General features: G+C 41.2%; 1 protein-coding gene across 2 annotated transcripts in view; it reads left to right on the forward strand.

Annotated features, from left to right (window-relative positions):
• PPM1L (protein phosphatase, Mg2+/Mn2+ dependent 1L) overlaps window positions 1-14,531 on the forward strand; it is a 295,985-nt gene extending 281,454 nt beyond the window's left edge. For both annotated transcript variants that reach the window (XM_040480640.1, XM_040480641.1), the window contains exons 3-4: window positions 7,397-7,558; window positions 11,147-14,531. In XM_040480640.1, coding sequence (XP_040336574.1) covers window positions 7,397-7,558; window positions 11,147-11,493 — 509 coding nt within the window. In that variant the 3' untranslated portion in view covers window positions 11,494-14,531. The remainder of the gene's footprint in view (window positions 1-7,396; window positions 7,559-11,146) is intronic.
• The last annotated feature ends 13,194 nt before the right edge of the window (window positions 14,532-27,725 follow it).

Raw genomic sequence — 27,725 nt, forward strand, 5'->3', positions numbered from 1 at the left:
TTAGTACATGTTATAAAAGCACCTCACGTTACCTAAATACTTAACACCGCTCCTAGTGCTAGGAGTCTGTGCAGTGTACAAAGCACTATCATGGGATAGAGCGATGAGTATTGTAAGAAGCATTTTCTTTTAGAAGACTTTATAATCGGGGCATCTGGGTGGCTCATTCGGTTAAGTGTCTGATTTCGCCTCAGGTCATGATCTCTCAGTTCATGAGTTTGAGCCCCGCATCGGGCTCTGTGCTGACAGCTCAGAGCCTGGAGCCTGCTTCAGGTTCTGTGTCTCCCTCTCTGTCTGCCCCTCCCCCGCTCACACTCACTCTTTTTCTCTGTCTCTGTCTCTGTCTCTCTCTCTCTCTCTCTCTCACAAAAATAAACATTTTAAAAATTTTTGATAAAGGACTTTATAATTAAAATATATACACACAGAGCAGTGAATAAGAAAGGGTCACCCTGGCCCAAAAAGAGGCTATTAGTCTAATGGGTCAAAGAATCATTTGACCCACAGTGTCTTTTGTTTCTTTGCACGGTTTTTTTTTTTTTTTTTTTTTTTTTAAAGTTGCCAACATTTAAAAATCAGGAGAGTTCAGGGGCACCTGGGTAGCTCAGTTGCTTAAGCATCTGACTCATGATTTTAGCTCAGGTCATCATCTCATGGTTTGTGGGATCGAACCCCAAGTCAGGCTCTGCGCTGCCAGCCACAGAGCCTGCTTGGGATTCTCTCTCTGTGTCTCTCTCATCCTCTCTCACTCTGCCCCTACCTTGCTTGCACCCCCTCTCTCAAAATAAATAAATAAATATTAAATTTTTTTTTTTTTTTAATTTGTAGAACTATTCACAAGGGGCCTACATTCCAACATGGCAATGGCGTTAATTGCTAAGGATCTGCTGCCCCTTAGCATGTGTTCTCCAGTTTGCCAAAAGCCCCACCCACATTCCCTGTTGTGGGCCTGACACTTAAATCTGATTTCAGTTGTTACTTATCCTCGCGCCTGCCCTTAGAGCAGAAGATATTTAAGAACCCATGGCTCTGTCAAAAGTAGGGAGATAAAGCTGCTCCAAGAGGGCCACGGGCTTTTTCTTCTACCTGTCCTACTTTTCTAAAGGCATTGGAATTTTCAGTTCCAAATCAAGATCAGCAGAATATGAAAATTGAAAAGAGCCTATAGGTCAACTAATCCCAGCCGCTGGTTTTTTATTTCAGAGAGGTGAGGCTGCCTTCTGATTGCTCATTATTGAGCATTTTCAGTGTACCAGCTTTGTTTAAGTTCATACAGTCACAGTTATATTAAATGAAGCTCGTGTCACATGATTAAATTTTTTCCTGATCTACAAACTTTTTTGTGACTTGTACCAACATATACTGCGAAAGGGGACAAGTTGACACAGAAGTGTAGAAACAGGTCACAGAAATCTTTACTTCTGGGAGTAGGAAGAGACCAGCTTAGAACAGGAAGAAGTGCTGATTGTTCAAAGGTGTGGCCTGGTGGAGTCGGTCCTGGTATGTGACCATGTGACCAGGACAGAGGGTTATCCTACCTGAGACCTAGTTTCCCATCTGTTAAATGGGGATAATTATGCCTTATCTCAGGCAGATTAAGTTATACAATGGAAGTAAATGTTTAGCATTATAATGAAAAGTTATCATTGGGGTCTATTATTGTTATCATTACTAGAGTAGTAATTCTGGACTCAGGTTTTTTAGGCACTTAGTCCCACAGTGCATATGCATCGAGCAGTGTAACCATGGGTAAGACACTTGAAGCCTCTGTGTCTCATTTTCCTGTCTGCTCAAAGGGAGGAATGAAGTCTGTCTCACCCCCACTGAAGAGTTAGGAAATCAACTACACGTGTGTTTGTGAGCCACTTAATGGCATTTAGAGTGCTAAATACATTGTCATTACTACTTTGCTATTAACTAAATTGAGTTTAAAAACAATGATGACCAGGGTCTTCAAAGGTACCTGAACTAACCCATTACTTAACCTTCATTAGGATTTACATTTTTCTCAAGCTCAACTCACCAAGTGAAGTAAGTCCCTAATATTATCCAACCGTAATAATTAGGTAAGTCCAGAAGAGGTTTTCTCATGTACCTTTACTTTGCCTACCAGAAATTAAATCAGAGGAGAGAATGCTGGTTTAGAAGAATAGACTAATGAATAATTAGCATTTGTGGGTTTTCCCTAAAGAAAATGAAAATTCACAGGACAACATGAAAACATGTCTGTTCTGCTCAACTACAAACTGAGGTCAGAAGCAGACACAGAATGCTCATGTAATGACCACCGTGAGGCACTTTTATCACTTCCCAAGGCTCTGGAAGGCATGGTGAGGATAGAAACCCTACCCATGTTTCATTTGCATTGGACCAGGAGCCTGGACTGGAGGGAAGAGCTCGGAACGGTCCTGGGCTGGAAGCTCTCTCTAGTTATTGGCAGTGTGCCTGTGTGCATGGTTATACATGTATAGGAGGGTCCACATGTTTTGATCAATGTGTAATATATATTTTGCTACCGCTAAGTCTCCCTGCTGTGGTGGTATCCAGAAGATGGTGTAAATTGTATTATTGAATGAGGTGGACATGCTCAGAGCAAGTCTGCAGAAGCTTAGCATACGTCAGTTCAGGATCAAAGAGATAGCGTGTGATTATTTATTCATTCATCTACTAATTCGTTTATTCAGCAAATATTGAGTGGCTGCTGTGCTAGACATCAGCATTATAGTAGGGAAAACAAGCGGACAGTGTCTTTACCCTTGTGAAGTTTACATCGTACAGGGGAAGATTGGTATTAATTAGTTTAAATAAATATACAAGATATTTACATAAGTGTGTGTTGTGAGGGCAATAAGGGAAATAAAGGGGAGATCACCCCATCAGAGAAGGCTTCTCGGATGATGTCCCACTTGAACTAAGACATCACTGTATGCATTAGTCAGCCAGTGTCAAAGATGGGGAAATATACGAGGCAGAGGGAACAGTGAGTACAAAGGTCTAAGGACAACAAAAGGGTTGGCATGTTTGGGCAACAGAAGGGAGGGAAAGCAAGGGCAAGAGTAGTATGACATGACATTGGATAGTTTAGGTGGGGGCCAGACCATGCAGGATGTGGCCATCATTGTTTTTCACCTGACTTCTGAAATAGCAGTACTTAGAAATGACGGTGGCCTGGACTAGAGTCAACACAATGAGAACAGGAGAGCTGGAAGGGTTTAAGATGTATCTTAGAGGTAAGAGTGACAGAACTTAATGATGGATTGAATGTCAGGAATGAGGACTAGAAAAACAAGGATTACACCTAGCTTAAAGTAACTACATTAGATGCCATTTTCTGAGGCTTAAAAGTTAAATAACTTGCCAGACCTCACTCAATTAGGACATTGAAGTCTAGTCTGTGTGAGTTCACTTTTTTCATTGTTTTAATCTGTGAAGTGAGGCTACTGGGTTAAATTTCCAAGATATCTTCCAGATTTGCAATTAAGTTCTCATCTAGATGAGAAACATCCTGAGGTATTTAGTAATATTGCCAGAATCTGGTATCTGATATAGTGCTATGGTGGAATAAATCTTTTATATCAAAACTTGCAGCCAAAATTTGAGAGGTGTTATTTTCTCACACAAACAAAAGAAACAATGATTTGTCCATTTTCTCTTAGACACAGTGTTTTTTGGGAGTCTTTCAGCAACGAGGTAGTTTGTACTGTAAAGGAAGATTACATTATAAATTGTCTGTTGTAATCCCAAACTAAGACTGCAAAACCCAATCGATAAATTGCTTACAGGGAAGCAGTTTTTTTAATATTATTCATCAACGTTTATTTATTTATTTTTGAGAGAGAGAGAGAGAGACAGAGACAGAGCACAAGCAGGGGAGGGGCAGGGAGAGGGGGAGACACAGAATCTGAAGCAGGCTCCAGGCTCTGCACTGTCAGCACCGAGCCCAATGCAGGGCTCAAACTCACGAATCATTAGGTCCTGACCCGAGCCAAAATCGGACCGATTGAGCCACCCAGGTGGCCCAGGGAAGCAGAGTTTTTAGATTATGCTTGGGCCTCCACCCAGATACAGGCAGATTTCTACAGAGAGGGGAGGGGTGTCATTTCAGTGATCTGAAAAACAGCCTGCAGCTCTAATTCCACCATCTGGGGCCCGCCCATTTTGGCCAGGTCTGAGATTCCATTGCTCACATTAGCAGCCCCCACTGTCTCAAAGCAGTAAATTGCTGAACTCCAGCTCATGAGGTACATCTTTTTTACCCATAGAAACAGTGGAATTGTGTTCTTGACAAAGGAATTGGCAGGCCATGAATCTTAAGTATATCCAACAGCAAGTGAATAAAGAAAAGCAACCACTCTAAATCTATCCCTAGACCCCCTTTTTTGGACTATAAACCCCTGAATCAGTTAGGATGCTACAAGGAACAGAAAAATCCAACTTAAAAAGCCACGAGCAGTAAAGATATTTAATGTCTCACAGGACAAGTCAATTTCAGGCTGGTTCAGCAGTTCTGTGATGTCTTAGGGACTCAGGCTCTTTACCTCTCTGCTCTACCCTCCTCAGCAGAGTGCCTTGACCCTGAGGCTCAAGATGGCTGCCACAGTTCTGGGAAACACATGAGCCAACACGGGATCAGAGAAGTGGGTCATTTTCTTTGTTGTGTCTCCATTAGTGAGAGAGAAAGCCTTTCCCAGAAGCCCTAAGCAGACCTCCCCTTAAATCCTTATCCATGGAGCACCCAGTTCCCCCCATGCAGATAGTAGGACATTATCCTAGATGTTTCCCCCTCTCCTTTATTTCCCTCACTCTCTATGACCTCTCTAGGTTTTATATAATCTGTCTCCTACCCTCTATCTACATTAATTCAGATGCTCATTATCTCTTTCTCCCTGGATCCAGTTTATCTTCCATATTGCCACTGAAATGATCTTTTAGAACACATATCTCATCATGAGACTATCCTGCTTAAAATCCTTCTGTGATTCTTAATCACATATACGATTAAATATCAATTTTTTTTTTCTAGCTGTAGGATTGACCTCTCCCTTCCTCTTTTATTAAAAAAAAGACTTACCTGGCAGCTCAGGACAGCTAGCAGATGGGTGTAGAGCTGCTGTGCTGAAATGGGGTGGGGAAAGGGCCCATAGACAGGTGGGTCCACCTGCTTCCCTCACAGGAAGGCCCAAAGCCCTTCCCTAGACCCCCTGCAGTACAGGCAAGTGGAAACACCTACAGGCCAATTGGTATGGACCTCAGGAGTGTCAGCCATGCTAGTGGCACAGGCTTAGATGGTAGTGGAGGCTAAGGTCAAAAACATGGTCTCTCAGAGTGTGCAGAGTGAGAAGGGAAGAGGGCCAAAGAGAATGCACTGCCTTCAAGCCATGCAATATCCAATGAAGTAATATTTCTTTTTTTTTTTTTTAGTTTATTTATTTATTTTGAGAGAGTGGGGAGGGGCAGAGAGAGACAGAGAGTGAGAGAGAGACTCCCAAGCAGTCTCTGCACTGTCAGCACAGAGCCTGATGCAGGGCTCAATCTCATGAACTATGGGATCAAGACCTAAACCGAAGTCAAGAGTCAGATGCTTAACTGACTGAGCCACCGGGTGCCTTTAAAGTAAGGTTTCTATTTTACCTTTCATACTTGAAGAATGTGCCTTATATTCTCTGATTGTGTTAGACATGTTAACCCAATCAGATTCTTGAGGAGAAAGTGAGGATTGTTCAAGACCAAAAGGCAACTAATATCAAAAACTGAGAATAACAATTTCTAATTGATGAATTATTTTTGTGTTTACATTGTCATTTTTATAGTGTTTTTTAAAGGTAAAAGTGGGGCGCCTGGGTGGCTCAGTCGGTTAAGCGGCCGACTTCGGCTCAGGTCACGATCTCACGATCTGTGAGTTCGAGCCCCGCGTCGGGCTCTGTGCTGACAGCTCAGAGCCTGGAGCCCGTTTCAGATTCTGTGTCTCCCTCTCTCGCTGCCCCTCCCCTGTTCATGCTCTGTCTCTCTCTGTCTCAAAAATAAATAAACGTTTAAAAAAAAAATTTTTTTTTTTAAAAAAAGGTAAAAGATTTGCAATTTGCCTGGATAATCCCTAAGATTAATCTTTTTTCTCTTTTACAAAGCTTTTCATATCAGAAATCCTGAGTTAACCAATATTTCATGTATTTCCATTTTTTATCAAAACCCAGTTTTGAGTTAAATAGGCTTGAGAATGGAATTTCAAACTGAACTATAATACCCAAATATGCTAAATATGCTAATTATTCTCCCTGCTCTTGATATTGAGCTGCATTTATTCTTTACGTCCGTTTAAGAATTCAATCTTGTTTCTTCTTCTGTAAAGACGAAAGAGCCGTTTAGATGCAGTTTACATTCTGTTCTAGAATATAGCCTTCTAAACGAGGAGGGAAATATTAATGAAGACATTGATGGATAATTTTAACAAGGAAAGGCGTTAACAGTTTGAAGCAACAGCTTAATGGGTTGTGCATTTCAGTGGGTATTTGCATACTCAGTGACATTGTCAGAAGGGAGGAGGGAGAATGGAAAGAGCTGGGCAGAGGACACCAGGCGGGAAATAAGGGCAATCTCCAAGTAGACTAGGACTGTCCAACTCTTATTTGTTCTTACCGTTCTCATTTCAAGAATGGTTTGAGAAGAGCTTGTCCTTTTGTGTCTTGTATAGGCAAGCAGGTCATCAGTCTTGCTTCCCTTCTGACTCTGACCACCCCGACCCCCCACCTCCCATCTACCTCGATCTCATCTCTATCATCACTGTAGGTTTTTTTTGCTTCTCCCGTTATAGTCTGTCCCCATCACACCCTGGAGCTGATCTGTTTTTGGCTACCAGTCTTCGCCATCAGACTTTGTATAGGCAAGTTTGTATAGGCAGCTCCTTCATGGCTCCCCATGACGCCATAAGATCAGGCTGTTGGCATCTGTCATTTATTGCCTCTTCCAGCCCCTCTAGCTGAGGAGCCCACACAACCCCTATCCTCCCCACCTTCTGGGACTTCACAGAGATTAGGCACCAATGAGAAGCAAAAAATATGTATCAATTGTCTGAAGCTTCAAATTGATTTGGACTCTCTCCTAATCCTTTTAAATGTGATACGTGTTTAAATTAAGAGGAGCAGAAACAAAAATGATTTGGGAAAATGATAATGTTATCCTAGCTTTTTTCAGTAACATTCTAACATGGTTAAGAAAATGGACTGTCAGATTTGATCAGTGTTGTTGAAGTGAACAGCCATCATTCTCAGAGTGTCTGGAGTTAAATTCTCACCCAGCAGGAACAGTTTTAATGACTGAAGAATCCAGTAACACGGAGAAATAGCTGAATCTCAATGCACTGCTGACCTCTCACGTTGCCCCTCTCTCTTTTGTTTTTCAGGTACAACGTGTTTGATTGCTCTGCTATCAGATAAGGACCTCACCGTGGCCAACGTGGGTGACTCAAGAGGGGTCCTGTGTGACAAGGATGGGAACGCCATTCCTTTGTCTCATGATCATAAGCCTTACCAACTGAAAGAAAGAAAGAGGATAAAGAGAGCTGGTGAGCTTGTGAATACCTCCAAGGACTGTCTGCCATCCTGTTCGGTGAACAAGGTGGCTTGCTTGGATTGCCTGTGGGGGATGAGATGTTCAGTTACCCAGTGATTAGTAGATGAACACAGAGGCTGGTGCTGAGGTAGCTGAGACTTAACTTTGGGACATTTCTTGTCAAATGACCACGGAACTTGCCCTTCTTCAAGGCCAAAGATTCCAAAAGGGCCCCCCCAAAGCCCTTTACCTATTTAAAGGCTAACGAGATCTTTGGGCGCCTGCTTGCCATACTCTGTTTCCTCCAGCCACCCCAAACTACTAACCATTCCCCAAATGAACCATGTCTCTGGTAGCTCTGTGCCTTTGCACGTGCCATCCCCACCATCCATTGGATAACGATTACTTGTCCTTTAAGATAAAGGCATCCTTTTGGAAGTCTTCCCTGTCACTGCGCCAAAGGCTCCCCCAGTCTGGATTAGGTGCGCCTTCATCTTTCCCAGCATCCTATGTGGGTAACCTATAGGGTTACCTTTCACAATGTATGGACATACTTGGCTCTCCTATCTGTCCTGTCTTCCTGATTGTGAACTCTCTGAGGGCAGGAATTTGGTCTTGTTCCTCTCTCTGCTCCCAGCACCTAACTCAGTGAGTGCTCGGCACAAGTAAATATTCTGGGGTGGGGCTGGGGGTGTCCCTTTTTTATTAATTTGTTTCTATATCTAGAGGCTGGGGATACAAACTTACATTCTGGAATTGGGATGGGGTGGGGAATGGAGTAGACAGACATTAACAATAAATAAGTAAAAATAGGTAAATTGTCTAGTATATTACAAAGTGATAAACATTACGAGGAGACACAAAGCAGGCAAGGGAATGGGGAGTGTCAGGGATGGTCACTATAGGCCTCACCAAGGTGACATTAGGACAGAGACTTGAAGGAAGAAGATCAGTTGATGATTATATTTTCATAATTCACTTTGGAGGGATTCTTTTCTAGCTGTGGAAAGGAGGAGTCCCTCCCTCTGCAGACTGACAAGTGAGGCATGTAGGCTCTGTGCAGTATGCCAGGCGGCAGACCCAGCTGTCCAAGGGGAGCTCACGTACCCTGGGTCTCTAACCAGAATGGGCCCCTGCTGCCCAGGGTAATTGCAGTTGACTCTCAGTCTCTACAGGTCAGCTTCTGCCCAGAACCTAATCAACATTTGAGTTTTCACAGTAGGAAGCTGTACTGTTGAGTCAAAAAGTGTTGAATTTTATTACAACCTTCTGCTTCAGTGACTGCTTGAGATGCAGAATTTTTAATGAAAGCTTTGGTCAGGTTTTTTGTTGGTGGGATGGAACAGATGATGTTTTAGGAGCATCTGTCCAGCTGCAAGTAATATGAGCAAAATTGCTGGCTTCCTTACTTACAAAGACACCATTTCCCTGTGAATCCACTGCAACCCTGGACTTATGACACAGTTAGTCTGTGCTCGTGTAAACACAGGCAAGGGTGTGTGTGCAATGCACGATACCTTGAAATGTCATCATAGCATCCAGCGTGCCCTTCTGAAATGGCATTCCCATTTTATCCTTCCTCCTCGTCCCTGCCAGACCCACCACCTGCACCCCCACCCTGCAGGGATGCTTTATAGAAGCCAATTTGGACACAGTCTCCAAGGAAGTTAATCGAACCGGCTGTGTCAAGGGTGTATTTTATACCAAGGCTTAAGGGACAGTGATTGGTTTTATTACCTTTATGTGTGTTTTCTCTGACCTCAGCCTTCCTTTCAGGACATCTTTCCCTGTCCTACTTAGCATAACAATACACTGCGACCAGTCTGGGCCAAATATATTTTGGTCCGTCTGTCTTCATTCCTTTTGTTGTTTCCAACAACAGCAATGGTATCAGCTGCCATTTATTATTGTTTGCTCACTGTGCTGGGAGCCAAGACTGGTTCTTTACATATGCTTTCTTTTTACTTACTTTATGAGATTGATGATGTTATCCTCATTTTACAACCACGGAAGTGGGACCTCATAGAGACATGTGTGCCCAAGGACACACAACTAGTGAATGGTGAGATGAGAATTGAGACCCAGGACGTGGACTCTGGAGCCCATGCTCTTGCCCACTAGACCACACTTCCTGGAATGTTCTCATAGATTCCTGCCCATAGAAGTCCTACCTGTCATTCAAAGCCCAGCTTTACTGCTCACTCCTCCCTGACTATCACAAAGGTATCATTGCTCCTTCTCCATCTGATTATAGCATTTAGCAGGTACTAGTTTCTCCCTAAAAGAATACTTCTTTTTTTTTTTAATTTATTTAAATCCAAGTTAGTTGACATATAGTGTAATAATGATTTCAGGAATAGAATTTAGTGATTCATCACTTATATATAACACTCTGTGCTCATCCCAACAAGTGCCCTCCTTAATGTCCATCACCCATTTAGCCCATCCCCCCCACCCCCAACCAACACCCTGCCAGGAACCCTCAGTTTGTTCTCTGTATTTAAGAATCTCTTATGGTTTGTCTCCCTCTCTGTTTTTATCTTATTTTTGCTTCTCTTCACTTATGTTCATCTGTCTTGTTTCTTAAATTCCATGTATGAGTGAAATTATGTGATATTTATCTTTCTCTGACTGACTTAATACACTTTAGTTCCATCCACGTTGTGCAAATGGCAAGATTTCAAGGAAATCTTTGCTTTGTGCTTACAGTTGTCAATACATGTGGCTTTTCCTTTCTGCTAGACACTACTTCTTTTGAGAAAGGTCTGGATCTTATATAACTTTATAGCCTGTAAATTGCATTGCATGGAGTATACATTTAATAAATATCCGACAAATAATATGTGAATGAATAATGTTCTAGCTTCTTTCAAGAAAAAATAATAATAGATAATATTGAGTGCATGTTATATTCAGGCACTGTGCTAAATGATTTATATGGAATAACTCCTTTATTTCTCACAAGTCAATAGAATAGGTGGTATTATTGCCCACGCTTTGTAGTCAGGGAAACCTAGAATCAGAGAGAGAGAGCTTCTCGTCTGAAGTCACACATAGCTACAAGTGACAGAGCCAAGAATCAAATCTAAGCAGTCAACCCGAGAGCCTAAGCTTTTAACCACTGTGCTAAAATACACCTTTCTTTAATCCTGATCCTATCTGGGGAGTTGTTTTGAGATCTAGATGCACCCAAGGGTGGCCTTGAGCTAAATGAAGTAGCCCAGTGGGGGTCTTTGGTTCCCGTTCTTATGCCTTTCAGCACTCTTTTGCCGTTGTCATTGATCGCTACCCTGGTGCTCCCTACTGTCCATCAAGGTGTTGTTGAGTTAAAACCAATGCCCTCACCTATATGTATCTTCCTACCCTCAATATTTATATTGATATAGTCTTCAGAGCCTTTAAGATGCTAAAGATGAGGACGTGAGGATCTACTGGTAGAATGTGAAACCTCAAGTCATGTGGTGGGAATACTCTCCTGGCAGTGCCAGGGGAGCTGAGGGGGGCACATGCAATAGATGAGCCTTTTGTACATGCACCCAGACTCTGCCGTGTGTGTGAGATAATGGCTGGTCAAGCTAATGGGCTCCTTCTGTCTTTACAGGTGGTTTTATCAGTTTCAATGGCTCCTGGAGGGTCCAGGGAATCCTGGCCATGTCTCGATCCCTGGGGGATTATCCGCTGAAAAATCTCAATGTGGTCATCCCAGACCCAGATATCCTGACCTTTGACCTGGACAAGCTCCAGCCCGAGTTCATGATCTTGGCATCAGATGGCCTCTGGGATGCTTTCAGCAATGAAGAAGCTGTTCGATTCATCAAGGAGCGCTTGGATGAACCTCATTTTGGGGCTAAGAGCATAGTTTTACAGTCATTTTACAGAGGCTGCCCTGACAATATAACAGTCATGGTGGTGAAGTTCAGGAATAGCAGCAAAACAGAAGAGCAGTGAACCCCTCAGGGTTTCGTCTGCCTTAGACTAAAGGACTTTCAACACACTGGTCTCTTTTAATGTAGTGAAAGGCGTGGGAGTTACAATTAGGATCATCTACCTAGACATGGGATTCCCCCTCCCTGGTGGCCATAGGTCTATATGCAGTAATGAACAGAGGGTGCTCTCAGCCAATGTAGCCAAGAGGCTGGAAAATGGTTTCTTCATGTTTTTCCAAGTCTTTCATCCGATGTTGAAAATATATAAATATATAGCTGTAGATTCACACGTATGAAGTGAATGGCATATGTGCCATATATTCTCCCATTTGAGATTCTTTTCAAGATCTCTTACAGGGTTCTCCAGGCATCAGACTTTGTCCTCTCTTCGGAGCCGTGAACAGAGCAGGCCTCCAGAGCTGCAGGAGACAGGCTTCAGCGTCCCCTGTGAGTCAGGGCTGATGTGTCAACGCCCGTTGCTGAGAGGCAGAGCTATCCTGAGAGTGCTTTGTCCTTCTGAGCCCAGGTTTTTCTGCCCAGCAGCAGCCCAGACACAGATTTGGGATGGTTTATTATTCCGTGGCCGCTCTTAGAGACTGAGGGCAGTGGGGAGGATGAGAGCTGCCTGCACAGCAGACATAACCTTTTCCCCTGGCTTCCTTTATTAGTTAAATAGACTCTGTGTACCACCTGACCAGTCTTTGTGCGTTTATCCTAATTGTGCATGACCTTAACCTTTTGCTTCTACCTTACCTTATGTAATAGGCAGCTGTGAAACTTCACCACCAGACACCACGATTTTTTGTCTTACCAAGAAACCTGTTCGGGGAAATGAGTAACGCAAATCACAATACCATAATTCCTTCAGTCTTTAAGGGTAGAGGAAAATAGTGGCCAAATAAGTCACAGTGCCTCTTGGGAAATCTACTGTTTGCATTAGGAGAGAAAGCTGGTGAGGTCACCACCCTGAACTGAGCTCCAGCGGCCAGTTTTTGTGCGGGTTTTTTTTCCTCGGCTATCCTATTAGCTTTCATGTATCTTTCAAGCAGTGTTCAGAGAAGCAGCAGCCTCGAACTGCGTGTGTGTTCCCTGAAGCCCAGTACACAGTTCCCAGTGCGGTTTGGCATTTGGTGATAAAATGCTGGCATGTGCTTCTCCTTGACAGTGGAAAGGCAGCAGCCGGTAACATTTGGTTGCAGATCACCGTCCACACTAGGTAGCTTTCCCCAAAGAAATACAATCCGTCCCACACCGCCCTGCCCTGTGTTTCAGGCAACCCAGCTGTCTGGGAATTCAAGCTCAAACCTGTATTGTTAAGTGGCTCAGAGTTATTTCAGTGCAAAGCTTGCTGCTCTTTATTTCCTATCTCCAAAGTCATGTTTCCAATATCAGTATTGTATAAATTAATTGACAGAAAATGCTGGGTCATCCTGTTTGCCTGGCTGACGTGGCTCAAGCAACCAAACAAGATTTTTGTTGTGTCTCCGCCCCTCTGTGTCTGAAATGTCAAGGTGTCCACCTGGTTTTGTCCTTCTCAAGTGGGCACTTGTCGTTAGAGCTTCTCAAAGGCCCCATTGCTTGGCCACCTCTGGTCCACGGTGCTCCTCGCCTCCCCCCCCACCCTTATTCAACTATGCAGCTTTCCGGAAGCAGGTTCCAAGGGAGGACCTGGGAGGATGAAAAGATTCCCTTACGGCTGCCAAGGACTGCACACCCTGTCTTGATTCCTCCAAGCACTTACCTTTCTTTGACTGCAGTGAGAATTAATAATGGTTTCCCAAGAGATTTGGCTCACTTTGGTAAACTGTAACATTAGAATTTCCAACATTAGAATCAGAACCCTGATTTTTTTTTCAGCTATAGAATGTTCTAGTACAAAATATCTGCCACCATTTTAGATTGAAGTGTTTGCATATTGAGAGACAGTGAGCATTTGGATGTGTGTATCTGGGTGGGGGTCAGGAGAGGAATGTAGGAGTCATGCTGGTTGTGCTCAGTGATGGGACAGTCAAGCCAGGTGGCCCATGTTTGCTTGGAGATCTAGGACATTGTGACTCTGGAGAGTTACCAAAGCCCACCAGGAACAGGCAGTTTCAGCATGTTGTGCTACACAGTCCATTTTCCTTTTTTATTTTTAACTTAACCCTAAAATTCATCATAACAAGAGAAAGAAATTATTAAATTCCATGATCATTGTTATTGTCTAAAATGAAAATAGTAATGTTTTGGTGAAGACAAAAAAGCAAAGCCACAGTGGAGTCCTGTTTGTTTACCCTGCGCGATGTCTTCCTAGGCGGCACCCAGTGCAGGACTGTATGCCTGGGGAAGCCCCCAGCTGAGGTTCACAAGGTGGCTTCCAAATTTTGCTTTGTAGAATTAACTCCTTTCTGAATTTAACCACATAGTGTGTGTGTATTTCCTACTCCCTTTCTTTCTGCCTCTTTTCCTCCTACTTTGGCTTGTAGATTTTTCAAAGATAGACATTTTAGGCAAAATAGTAGCAGTTTTATTAATAGCTGTGTCTAAACTTAGAGAATTTTGCTTCCTTCCCCTGTCCTGGAGCTCTCTCTGACCCTCCGTCCAGCTGTTTGGGGTCTACAGACATCACCCCTGGGGTGCCCTGTGGCTCATTTTCTAGGGACAAGGGAAGTTGAATCTAGCCTTTAGGGAAATTGATTTGAGGAGTTTGCATGTGAAACTTCCCTAAACAGCACTGCCAAAGCTTTGGAATTACCACACGAGGCCGCCCAGACTCCCTAGCCCGAGTTCGCATTGCCAATAGCCCCATGGTGCCAAATTTTGGGATGATTTTGCGGTCTTTTAAAAATGAAGTTGGGAATGAATGACCACATGCTTATGAGCCCCCAGCAAGGTGCCAAGCCCAGATCCTCATTAATGCACTGCTCTGCTTCTGCTCCACTGGCAATTTATACTCTTAACATGGGTTGGGATTAGGGGCAAGGGTAGGACAAGATAGGAAAACTTTTTAAAAAATTCATTGTATTTGCAATTCTTTAATCAAAGGAATAAACAATACTTACATTAAAAACTCCAAAGCTAGTTCCTAAGATCTGCATTCATTTTATGTGACCAACTTGTCCAAGGCACTTAACTCTGAAGTCACTATTGTAATACAACATGACTGTGCACAGATGTACACATTACTGGTAACCAATGGCTACATTCTATTCCTTGCGGTAGATAAAAGGTATTGGCCTCTTGAATCTTGTCTATGTGATAAAGGTATTACGAAGAGTATTTTTTTTGTAGAGTAAAGGAGCACAGGCAATCTGGATAATTTAACACAGGGCTTATTTCAGGCAACTGTAATGATTTCAACCCACATACATTTTGTGCATACGGGATTGCGTTAGAGTGACAGCATCATCATTTCAATCCAACTGAAGTAATTCTAGGAAATTGATTACATTATTGAATTGGATCACTGGGATTTCCGGCAGTACATGCGAGATACACAAGGGAGTGATCACTTTTTTCCTTTGCCCGGTATACCTTGATTTTCTGGATTTTTTTTCTCCTCGAGTTATGGCCACATCGAATGCTCTTACAACTATGTCAATGAAGAAGGTTTAGAAAGGGCAACATTTTGTAGTGCATTTGAAAGTCTGAGAATACATGCTGTGGATAAAGCTTTATTCTTTAATGATTTCAGAAAAATTGTTTTCCCTTTGACTCATCATCATTAGACTGATCCTCCCATAATGTTCTCCCCAGATTGCCTTAGCTTGTCACACCAGCATTCCTGAACCAGCTCTGCAGAAATGACATGACTGTTAGATACCACACTGGGGCCTATTTAATTGCCTCTAGATTAAATTGTTGGTATCTAGACTTTTGAGCTACTTAGCTGAACATGGCAGGAGTAATAGAATCCAGTGTTCCCCAGAGTGTGTTCTATAGAACCTAAGTTCCAAATGGAGGTGCTCTTCCAAATATAAGGTTCCATGGTCAAATGAGTTTGGGAAACATACTATCTTATCATACTGTGTGCTTATAAGCACATAGAAGGTTTTAATTTAAATGTCCTATGGTGGGGCGGTGGGGGGGGGGGGGGCAAAATATACCACAAATGTAATTTAAGTTAGCTCAGTGTTTTCCAGATTAATTTGAACAGAGAAACTTTTTTGAGTAACACCTAGTAACATTCCAAGGAGCTTGTGTTCCATAGGACCCACATTGGAAATTCTGGTATATGGAAATATTACTGTTTTCTCATTCACTGTGACTCTTAGTAGTAGCAGTACAGTTCGCAATTTTGAAACAAGTCCTTTCACATAGGAGGCTGATTTGTCAGTGAAAGCAGTGTTAAGAAGCAGTCTGACTTAATAAGCCCATCAGCAGCCTCCCGTTGATAACAGAAGCCCAGCAGTCCTACCTGAAGCTCTAAACTTCTCTCTTCTGTGTGAATAATAAGTAGGAGCCTTGCCGTAGCTAGGGATTTCTTAGATTCATTCCAAGAGCTTTCCGTTCTGTTTCGAAGTTACCTCTTGGCTTTCCAGATTGAATCAAAACAAATAGATTTATATTTCATCACAACGTGAGAGTTTAAATATACATATTTAAAATAATAGAAAAGGGGGAAAAGACTTGGTTTTAATTCATTTTAAATTTAAAAAAAATTTTTTTTTTTTCCAACGTTTATTTATTTTTGGGACAGAGAGAGACAGAGCATGAACGGGCGAGGGGCAGAGAGAGAGGGAGACACAGAATCGGAAACAGGCTCCAGGCTCTGAGCCATCAGCCCAGAGCCCGACGCGGGGCTCGAACTCACGGACCGCGAGATTGTGACCTGGCTGAAGTCGGTTGCTTAACCGACTGTGCCACCCAGGCGCCCCCATTTTAAATTTTTAACTCAATTTTTAAAATTATGTATCCATTGTGTAATAATGGAAATGTAAACTAATAACACTTCTTTACTCTCTTTCCTCTGTCATTCTTTCTAGATTCAATGATATAATCCGAATCAATCAAAGCTCATTCATTCTAAAATCCCTTTCCCATATTTTCCCACCTTTCACATTTTATGTATAAGATAGTTTGGTAAGTCATCTCTTGCATCAGATGTAGGGCTTGACTATATTGCTCCATACTCCTCACTCAGCCTGGGCAGTGCTGGGAAGCTCTGAGAGGCAATCCCAAAATAACAGATGAAATAAATTTAGTCCCAAACGTGGCGCACGGGGAATTTAGGGTAACTTCATTAACTCAGAATTACCTCCACTGTCCAGGAATTATACCCACCCTGTGGACATTATCCAAACTAGTAAAAAGCTGAAAGTGAAATTATTCAGGCCAAGTGGCAGATGGTGGAGGGCAAGTGATGGTTGACACTACATGGCTTCCGTCAGATATGTGCGTCTAGACACGTTTTCTAATATGTAAATTTTTTGCTAATTCATGATGCTTATGCTTTGTCCATTACTTTTTTGTTACCACTGTTAAGCTGCAGACTCTTTAAGAGATGCTTATACTAATTTTGATGTGCTTAGTAATGACCACACCAGCACCTGTATAATCACTTTCTTAATCCAAACTAAGGACTTTGTAGAGAGCATGTAGTAGCTGTGCATTTTAACAAATCATCATAGGCATTTTCACAATTCAAAACTCTGCCAGCCAGCAAGCAAGCAGCAAACGTGTAGGTTATATTTAGAGATGTGGTTCCATTTATTCTAGAAGTCCTATAATCTGGTATTATTTAACTACAAAATTCCCCCTGACATTTGCCAAATTTGAACTAAGCTCAGAGCCTCCAAGTACCTGAGTCCTTGGCTCTGAGCACCAGCAGATTGCCGCGAAGGGTCTCACAGCAGATTGTGGTGGGTGAGCATTGAGGGCAGGACCACGTGCATGAGTCACTCATTACCTCTGTAGGAGAGGGAGTATCGGCCACACTCTCCCATCACCTTCTGTCATGAGGAAATTCCAGAGGTTAAATATGATATCATGCATTATCTCCACTTGCTTCTGTATATATCTGACAATGCATAATTTAACCTATGTTTGCACAGAAACAATGGTAGAAGTAGTAATCAAGGAACTGGGGGAGAATATCTTAAGGGTACCCAGACACTAAAACTGTAAAAAGTAGGTTTTCCAAAATTTGTATTATCAGTCTTCTGCCATACATGGGTCATATTTAATAGTAATTACTGACACGTGCACACAGATCAGTAGAAGGCAATTGTTCCCACATCTTACCTACTCAGATGAGTGGCTTCCTACTTAGAGTATTGCCTAATGCTTTTTTTATGGGTTAAGAAAGACAGAATTCTAGAGCTCCTTTTATAGGACTGCTAGAACAAGCAGAATGACATCTAAGAAAAATAATTTGAACATTTTTTTTAATTTAAAAAAAGGCAAAATTAATTTCCAGTATGGTCAAAGTCAGAATGAAAAGAAAAGCATTTTTAAGAACACATAAAAGACAAAATTAAAGGAGAATAATATAAAAGGAAATATTTTAAGAAAAGAAAGCATATTTTATTACATTATGAATCATGCTTTCTGATACTTGTGGTTTTTCTGAAGTTAAGGAGATAACATTGAAATAAGAAAGTGAAAATTGAGTTATTTGTAAAGTTAGTAAAATTACAGTCCCTGTTCCATTCTTTCCCAATGAAAATGAATACATGTGGTCTTATTTATTGCTGCTCTAAACACCTTCACTGTTCTAGGTTCTGTTTACTTTCCAAATCTTAGCTACAACAGAGAGCAAATTTTAGAAGACATAATTTTTCAAATGCCAACATGAATACCAGTGAGTATTCAATTCAAAACAGACGATTATGAATCACTCAACTGGGTTTTACTCCCGAAACCAAGACTACACTGTATATTTACTAACTTGAATTTAAACCAATTTTTAAAATAAATAAATAAAACACAATTACAAAAACAACAGGGTCATTCCGTGTTCTCACCTGTGGGAGGTTTTCTAATCCATATAATGCAAAGGGCCATATTTGCTCATATAATTTAAAAAAAAAAACACCAATCATGTAGAAATGATGTTTCAGACATCTTTAGCCCAAGAGAATGAGGTCTTTTGTGCAAATTTTAAATTTCTGTCTGAGTATATGTAAGAATAAACAATGACTGCTTAGTGTACTAATGAAAAGGTACAAATCCTGCTATTTGGGAAAAAACTAGAAACATGGGACATTAAGCAAGACTACTCTCCACATTTAGGCTCTAAGACTATAACCAAACAGGCTTCATGTATTGGTTATTTTGATTGCCCTTTTATCTCAGGCATATATTCAGAATATAGAGTAATAAATACAAAAATGGAGAAAATCCAATAACTTTTGCTTCTATTTTAGAATGCAGGGGTGCCTAGCTGGCTCAGTCGGTACAGCATGCAACTCCTAATCTCGGGGTCGTGAGTTCAAGCTTCACACTGGGCACAGAGATTACTTTAAAGAAATTAGAAAGCAGTGTTTGCCCTGGTTAATTTGTCTGAAATACTTGTTCATATTGAAACATTAACACCTACAACATTGTCTTCAGTTTACCCTTCAATTACTAAAGCAAATGGCTTTGAGGTATAGCACGTACACAATTTCAGTGCAGGTTGTCCAGCTGAAATTTACTTTGCAATGCCTCAGTGTTCCCATGGTGAGCCAGGAAAAGGAAAATAAAAGGAAGAAGAAGAAATTTTAATAAGGTCAGAGAATGGTTATTCTGACAAGCCTGGAAAATAGTAATGAAGTTAAACGCTCCAGTGTGAACGTACGTAATTTCTATATGCCAAATGTACAAGGTATATTTTTAAATATAAGCATTATTGCATTTATAACAGATTGATCTACCTTATGAACAGATTTCATTAGAAAAGACACTATTTTTGCTGTAAGTACATCTGCTTGTATGTTTTATTCTTTCCTTTACTAATTTTTCTTTTTTTTCAGATTACCTGACATGTGCCAAGCAGAGATAGTCTGAATGTCTCTAATGGCGAGCACTCAGGCACCATCCCTGCCTTCTTGGCATTTACAGCCCACGGGAGGTTTCGTAGATATTCTAATGCTCACTTTTGGCTGAATGGGTTGAAAATTGGCATCTATCATGATTTCCTCCAATAGGCTTAGATTTGTGAAGACAGGGCAGAATTATAATAATTCTTTCCTACACATAAGAGAGTGCATGATAAAAGATTAGGGATATCTTGCTCACATCCAAGCAAATTGCATCAGGTAATTATTCCATGTTAGATCACCTAAGTTTTTCTTAGGAAGTGAGGAAGTGAGACAGAGAGCCTCTGTAGACCAGGGCAGGGGTTAGGCTGTCCCAGAGGAGGCCATCATTGAGGCCTCCACCCAAGTCAGACGACAGCCATACAAGGGCCCCATTATTAAGGAAGTAAAGGAGAGTTGGAGAGAGGAAGAGAGAAAAAAAAAAAAACACATAATTGAGTAATGTTTTTTATGAATGGTATAGCTCCAAAGCTCTGATCTCATTCCTTGCTGGATTTTAAAACAGTGACTTTGTATTAAGTTTGACTGAACCAATTTCAACATCACGAAATTTTTCCATTAGTACTTTCTTGCTATTTTAAAAATTATAAGAAATTGTTTATAAAAAGGTAACCAGGATCCATAAATTATTAGACAATGCTTTTTTTTAGGAATCTTCAGATTATATATAATCATTAAATCACAGGGCTCAGCAGTAGTATAGTCAAAGCCAAGGTGTCTCTCCCTCCAGGATCCTCTCCTGGAGGAAAGAATTACAGAAAAGGAGAATAAGGAATAATGACAATATCTCTCCATGGCATATTTTAATTTTTGTTCCCAAGAAGCTATATAGTGTAACAATCTTATGCCCCAAAAGAGAACCCAGAACTGAGGGTGTTTATCAACAGTGTTCCTAAATATATAAATAAGTGAACTCGTTATATAGAAAATTGACATGTCTCAGGAATATAATAATTTCTTGGTTTTAAAAATGAAAAGACTAAATGCCAGGTTGTTTTTTAATCATAAATTTTGGTATCCATAGTAACTTTTGGCACGGAATTTAAGTTTTATATTTTGAACAAAAATAGCAACATCTATTTTCTGTATGGCAAAACAAAACTAAATACCAGACTTTTATTTTTAACCACAGAAGCCACCACTTCTAAGTTCTTTGCCTGGTCATCTTACCTAGATATCTTTTTCTGTTTATGGCAATTGCTTCTTTATCCAAGGAACGTTAGCTACTGCCAAATGACATTAGAATCCTACTGAATTAGAATAATAGAAGGTGAATGATAAGAGATTGGGAATATCTCATAGTGATCAGAAGTGGGGAGTTTTGTTGCTGTTTTGTTTTTAAGCATGAGAACATATAAAAGAAAATTCAAATTAAGGCAAAACAATTTATGATTTGGTAAGATTAAAACCAGAGGTGGAGTCCCATTATTAAGGAAGTAAAGGAGAGTTGGAGAGAGGAAGAGAAAAAAAAAAAACCACATAATTGAGTAATGTTTTTTATGAATGGTATAGCTCCAAAGCTCTGATCTCATTCCTTGCTGGATTTTAAAACAGTGACTTTGTATAAGGTTTGACTGAACCAATTTCAACATCACGAAATTTTTCCATTAGTACTTTCTTGCTATTTTAAAAATTATAAGAAATTGTTTATAAAAAGATAACCAGGATCCATAAATTATTAGACAATGCTTTTTTTAAGGAATCTTCAGATTATATTTAATCATTAAATCACAGGCCAAAACAATTGCTCAAATCAAACAGGCTTTCTGATAAGTTAGTCCCTGAAAATTATCCATGATAAATATAACAAAATCTTCACAAAACCTCATTACTCTTGGTACTCTTTAGAGGTTTGTATACCTACTATTCTATATTTGTCTCTAAGAGACATTTGAAACAATGTCAGATGTTAGTTTGGTGTAGAGCTCAGAGTAGATGACGGTTCACGGTCACTCAAGATGCATGGTGTGTCGTTCAGGTCCCTTTGATGTGTGCTAGGGGTAGATTTAGCCTTGTGGAGACTAATGTGTTCATGCAATCACTGATTCTGTGTTGTTGTATACAAAATGAACAGCTAAAAGTTCACCCTTGATGACAAGATTAAAGCAAAAATAAACACATTAAAGTCATTGGACTTTATACATGGGATCGCTGCTGTTCTGTTCTTTTGGTTCAACTCGTTTTCCATTCTAATCTCTGCTCTGGGGTTTTACAGTTTCTCAGTGCTTTTCAGTTAAAGTAGCTGTTGAGTGGAGATGCCATGTAGGAAACAGCAAAACAATTCATGGGCCAAGACCAAAGCACAACAGAAGCGAGAGATAGGAGATACTGAACCTTCGAGTGCTATCATTTGGAACAGGAATAAGCCTGGCTATGGTTCAAAACAAGGTAAATTTTTAAAAATGGATGCAACAAAAATTTTTTATTGTTAACACAACTTTTATTCAGCTTGATACCTCATCAACCAAGTTTATATAATATAACTAGTATTAGGTGATGACAGAGTAGCTATACATACATGCAAACTATAGCAACATGGTATGGCACACCTCTCAGAAAAGTGTTCAGAAGAAAATAGCCATGTACAAAGGTTCTCACAGATGCAGGAAAAAACACCGTGGAATCTGGAGACCGTGAAATAAACACACACACACACGCACGTGTAGTACTACTTTTAGGTATTCTAAAGGTGAAATGCTCAAGCGTGACCAGTACCTAAAACCTAGATGAAGAACAATAAAAGTTAATCAGCAGATTGCCAAATTTGAAATTGGGTGTGACAAAGCAAAAAAATATGGTCTTGGATTAGTTTTCTCCTTTTCATTACAAATAATATTTGATAGCCAGAGTAGAAAATGCAGCCCCCAAATTCTAGTCTTCTACCCCTTTTTCTAGGTAGAAAATTTCTAACATAGAATGAGAAATGTGATTCAAGATTTCAGGATGGATGTTTGCCATCTGAGTTAGAGTAAGAACTATGGACTTTTCCAATACTAGCCACAGAGCCAAAGAAATAGGAATGAAGATCCACAAACACCCCATTTTCACTTACAGCAATGGGTTATATATCTGCTGTTTCCTTCCTTCTATTTTGTTTTAGAAATATAGTAGTGGCAATTTATCAGTTTGTTTTTTGTGGGTTTTTTTTTTTTTTTTTTGAGGTAACAACAGCAGATCCTGGTAGCATAAGCAGAATGGGAATTTAAGGATTTTAATATAAGTGGTGCCTCATGGAATTCAAGGTCAGTAAGTATTTAAATACAGTCTTGGGAACAGTGCACACCTAAGACTCAAAAGCTATCAAGGATGCTACAGGGCTTTCTCTTCTAGCTCTCACAGACTGACTGGTACTGAACTAGCCCATCTACCATAAACAACTATAAAACTGGACGTAACTATATTAAGCAGCTGTTTTCAAGCATTAGACAATAGCCAGTGTAAGATAGCAATCTCTGAAAGAAGGGATCACAAATTATCCCATGATCAACTCTGTCTGTAAAGGGACAGTTTTCTGATTGTGGCACAGCATGCTGGAGTCCAAGCAGAGCTGGACCAAACCAAATCTACAGAAATCAGGGTTTGGGGCAAGTGATGTGACTAGAATCTGTGGAGGGCTGTACAGGGGGAGTTTCAAGAAGTCTATGTGTGGGCCCTCCATGAGTTCTTAGCCACGGGCTTTACTGAGTGTGTGCAGGGTGAAACACTGAGGCTTAACAGAAAGTGGCTGCTACTGTGTTGAGAGTGAAATAGAAACACTACATCTTGAGTATTGCTGGGGAATATCAAGTTCTGACCCAAGCAGAGTGGGGAGACCTCCTTAATACTGTTAACAACCCAGACATCCAACCTGTGCCTTAAGGGTAAAGACCATTATCTAAATTAAGGCCTACTTCAGACCTAGCCTAATTGAGCCTAAAACCAAGTGCTAATAAGATCCACAAGAGAGCCTAAGGTGGGAAGTTGAATTCTAACAAGTTGGAGGGGCTTGAGGACACTTCAGCCTTTTATAGACAGGCTGAAACAAACCATAATATGTACCCCTTCCTCCATCCATCCCTCCCCAAGTCCCACCAAAATACAAGGTCAAGATGATCAGCTAATAACTGAACCACTTACTAGAACAAAAATAAAAACCCAAAACTCTTCAGAAGAAGATAATGGAATCCAGAATATTTACATATTTATAACATTGCTCCCATTGTCTAGTACAATATAAAATCAAGAAGTCACCAGACACCCAAAGAAACAGGAAGATGTGACCACTAGTCAAGAAGAAACAGCAGTCAATAGCAACCAATTCTGAGAGGCCTAGATAATTGATCTTAGCATATTTTACAGCAGCTATAATAAATATATTCAAGGAATTAAAGGCAACTATGGTCTTAAAGAGAAAATAGATATGGCATCTCAACAGAGAAATGGAAACTAAAAATTCTAGAACAGAAAAGTAAATAAATGGAATGAAAAATTCACTGGATTCGCTTAACAGAACTTAGAGATGGCAAAAGGAATCAGTGAACTTGATTATACAGATTGCCCAGTTTGAGGAAAAGGTGAGAAAAAATTGAAGGAAAATTAATGGAACTTCAGGGATATGTAGGACACTATAAAACAGTATAAGGTACAAGTTAGTCAAATGCCGGAAAGAGACAAGAAGAGTGGGGCAGAAGAATATTTGAAGAAATAATGGCCACAGATTTCTCAAATATTATGGAAAATGTCAATATATAGAACCAGGAAGATCAACCACAGGGAAGCTAAATATGAAGAAAGCACACTCCATAAAGAATTACCTGATGCAAAGTGTCAATAGCAACACGGTTAAGTCTTCCTCTAAGGGGTGCCTGGGTGGCTCAGTCGGTTAAGCATCTGACTTTGGCTCAGGTCATGATCTCACAGTCCATGAGTTTGAGCTCTGAGCCTGGAGCCTGCTTCGGATTCTCTGTCTCCCTCTCTCTCTGCCCCTCCCCTGCTCATGCTCTGTCTCTCTGTCTCAGAAATAAATCAAAACATTTAAAAAAAAATTTTTTTAAGAAGTTCTCTAAAACAATCGATTTGAAAAATAATTTTTTTAATTTTTTTTTAACGTTTATTTATTTTTGAGACAGAGAGCATGAATAGGGGAGGGTCAGAGAGAGAGGGAGACACAGAATCTGAAACAGGCTCCAGGCTCTGAGCTGTCAGCACAGAGCCTGACGCGGGGCTCGAACTCAGGGCATGACCTGAGCCGAAGTCGGACGCTGAACCGACTGAGCCACCCAGGCACCCCTGAAAAATAATTTTAAAAAGCAAAGAGAAGTAGCTAAGAAGGCATTTGAGGAAATTGTGGAATATTAGTGCTTAGTTAACTCAAAAGGGGAAGGAAGGGGCCATAAAGGTGCAAAACGGAAAGTAAATAACAGAATGGTACACTTAAACCCAATCATTTCAATAATTATGTTAAACATAAATAGACTAAGCACTCCCTAACAGGGCAAGTCTTTTTTTTCTTTGTTTTAATGTTGCTGAGACAACTGGGTATTTGTATGGGAAAAAATGAACTTCAAACCCGTTCTCACTCTGATTAAAAATTTAAATTGGAGATGGATCATAGACCTAAATCTAAAGCTTAAAACTCATAAAACTTCTAGGAGAAAATATAAGAAAAAAATTCTCCCTGACCTTGGTCTAGGTAAAGATTTCCTGGTTGGGGCACCAAAAGCATGAGCCATAAAAGAAAAAATGTGTAGGAATGTACAATGACAGGCTTTTGAGAACTATTTGGCATTTTATAATAAAGTTATATATACATCTACCCAAAGCCCCAGCAATTCCATTCGTATGCATTTACACAAGAGAAAAGAAAACAACACACAAAAAAGCCATTACAAGGATCTTCATGGCAGTCTTATTCATAATAGCCCCAAACTGGAAACAACCCAAATGGATAAACAAATTGTTGTTTACTCATATGACAGAAAAATTCTCAACAATAAGAATATACTGACACATTTCTGGTCTGGAACCATAAACCTCCTGAAGGTGCTGGGTCCCCCATCAAGACCTTTTGACTCCAGATGTCAACCCTTTACCCTCTTGGCCTCTATCCAGCCTGTCTGGTAAGGAGGCCAGTCTGGGGTTGGCTTCCATGGGAATCGTTGCTGTCTCCTGCAAGTTCTGAATGGAGAAGCCTACAGAGTCTCAGGCCTACCAGTCTGGCCCTAGACCAGCCATGGAAAAAGGGCACTTGGCCCCAGCTGAGGGTCTATTTGAATGTGGGCATTTTCTCTGTTTCTGTAAGCTACTGCCCTTCGATAAGCCTTAGACCGCAGCTCTGAAGCTCTGGCCAGAGATCACAATCTCAGTCTCACTGAGAGTCCACCAAGAATCCAATGTGAACTATGGACTTTGGGTGATAATGATATGTCAGCCACTGTAATAAATGCACCACTCTGGTGAGCAGTGTTTTAGTAGTACAGGCTGTGCATGTTGGGGGGCAAGGGAGCACATATTGTCCCTTCCTCTCAATTTTGCTGTAAATTTAAAACTGCTCTAAAAAATGAAATCTAATTTTGAAAGAAAAAAAAAAAAAAACAGCTCATACCAAAATTTCCCAGATTTCCTTAGTTGGAGATAACCTTCAGATTTTAGCTTAAGTTGCTTTGCCCTCATTCTAAAATTTTTGAGGGGGACTGTCGTTGCCCTGATAGTGTCAAGTAGACCAATGGACTGTCTCCAGGGTGCTGGGATCTTAAGATGGGGGAGTCCTCATGGCTTGGGTCACATTGCACTAAATATGATTTTCAGTAACATGAGTTTCAGTAACAAAAGTGAGGTTTCCTACTAGTCATTGAGCTAAGAGATAGGGTTAATTATCACTTGACCTTTGAATCTCAAATGAATCATTATTTATAGATATTAGACTGTCCTGAAACCTTGAGACACTTCATTTGGAATAAAGTAATGACAGCGGCCTTGAGGCAGGAAGAACGGTTAAGACCTGTGTCCCGGGCACTGGTCATTTCATTGTGGACTTACCAAAAGGCAGAGATTTTCCAGTTTCTCATTTATGAAGAGGACACAGTGAGTGTTGTTACCAGCAGGCCCTGAAACTACTTTGGTGCCAAGTTCATAAAACAAATTTCTGATATGATGATAGTCAGGGAGTAGACCTTAAAAGGCAAACAAATGTGGCCCTGGTCTTTCTTCTCATCCAAATAAGAAGCCGTGGTCCCCCTGGTGAGAGATGTACAGACTGTTCGGGGCTACAACCCTTGGCCTCTTGCTCTTCTGTCTCTCCTTCTGACAGAGGAATCACAGACAACCGCTGCCTTAAATGGAAGGCAGGCACTGCCAGGCAGAGAGAAGGCATTTCCTATCTGCTCCACTCTCGACTGAGCAATGTGGGCTGCTCACAGGCAGGGCACCATTCTCCAGCAAGATCCGTCCCACACCCTCTGAGCTCCAGGCCATAAACCAGAAGAGAGTGTGACTGATTTCCTCACATCTCCCCACTCACTCTGGGCACAACCTGTCCTGGGCAGGGACACTGTTCTTGTGGCCCCACAGTCAGGATGCCCTCAGCTGTGAGGAGCAGATTACTGCCCTCACCACTACAAAAGTTCTAAAAGTAAACGGTCTCAGGGTGGACCCAGCTTATCACCTCAGCCCACTGCCCTGATCTTTAGGCTTGTCACTTCTTGGGATCAACACGGAAGCTGTGGATCCCGGCACTGTAGACAGAACATCTGATCAAAGAAAAAGAGCCTTTCTCCTTTGTCTGCTTTGCTTTTTTTTTTTTTTTTTTTTTTTTTTTAATTAGGGAGGAAGCCTCCCAGAAGCCCACCAGCAGACATCCCCTTGGGTCCCACTGACTGGGACTGGTTTGCACACTGTGGCCTCTGTGGTGGGGATAGCCTTTGCCTGCACAGGAGAAGGCCAGAAGGCGGGAAGGTGGGCTGGTGGCCCAGCAGCAGGCACAGCATTTGATCTCCCCCCACCCCACCCCCGGCCCAGTAGCCTTTCCCCATGACAGTTTCTGACCCTGCTTTTTACCTTTGCCCAAATTTCTTGATATATTTGTTAAAACATTTATAAAAGGGGGTGCCTGGGTGGCGCAGTCGGTTAAGCGTCCGACTTCAGCCAGGACACGATCTCGCGGTCCGTGAGTTCGAGCCCCGCGTCGGGCTCTGGGCTGATGGCTCAGGGCCTGGAGCCTGCTTCCGATTCTGTGTCTCCTTCTCTCTCTCTGCCCCTCCCCCGTTCATGCTCTGTC

Source organism: Herpailurus yagouaroundi, unplaced genomic scaffold, assembly GCF_014898765.1.
Source record: "Herpailurus yagouaroundi ecotype Mexico unplaced genomic scaffold, PumYag 159, whole genome shotgun sequence".
Classification (NCBI taxonomy): Eukaryota; Metazoa; Chordata; class Mammalia; order Carnivora; family Felidae; genus Herpailurus; species Herpailurus yagouaroundi.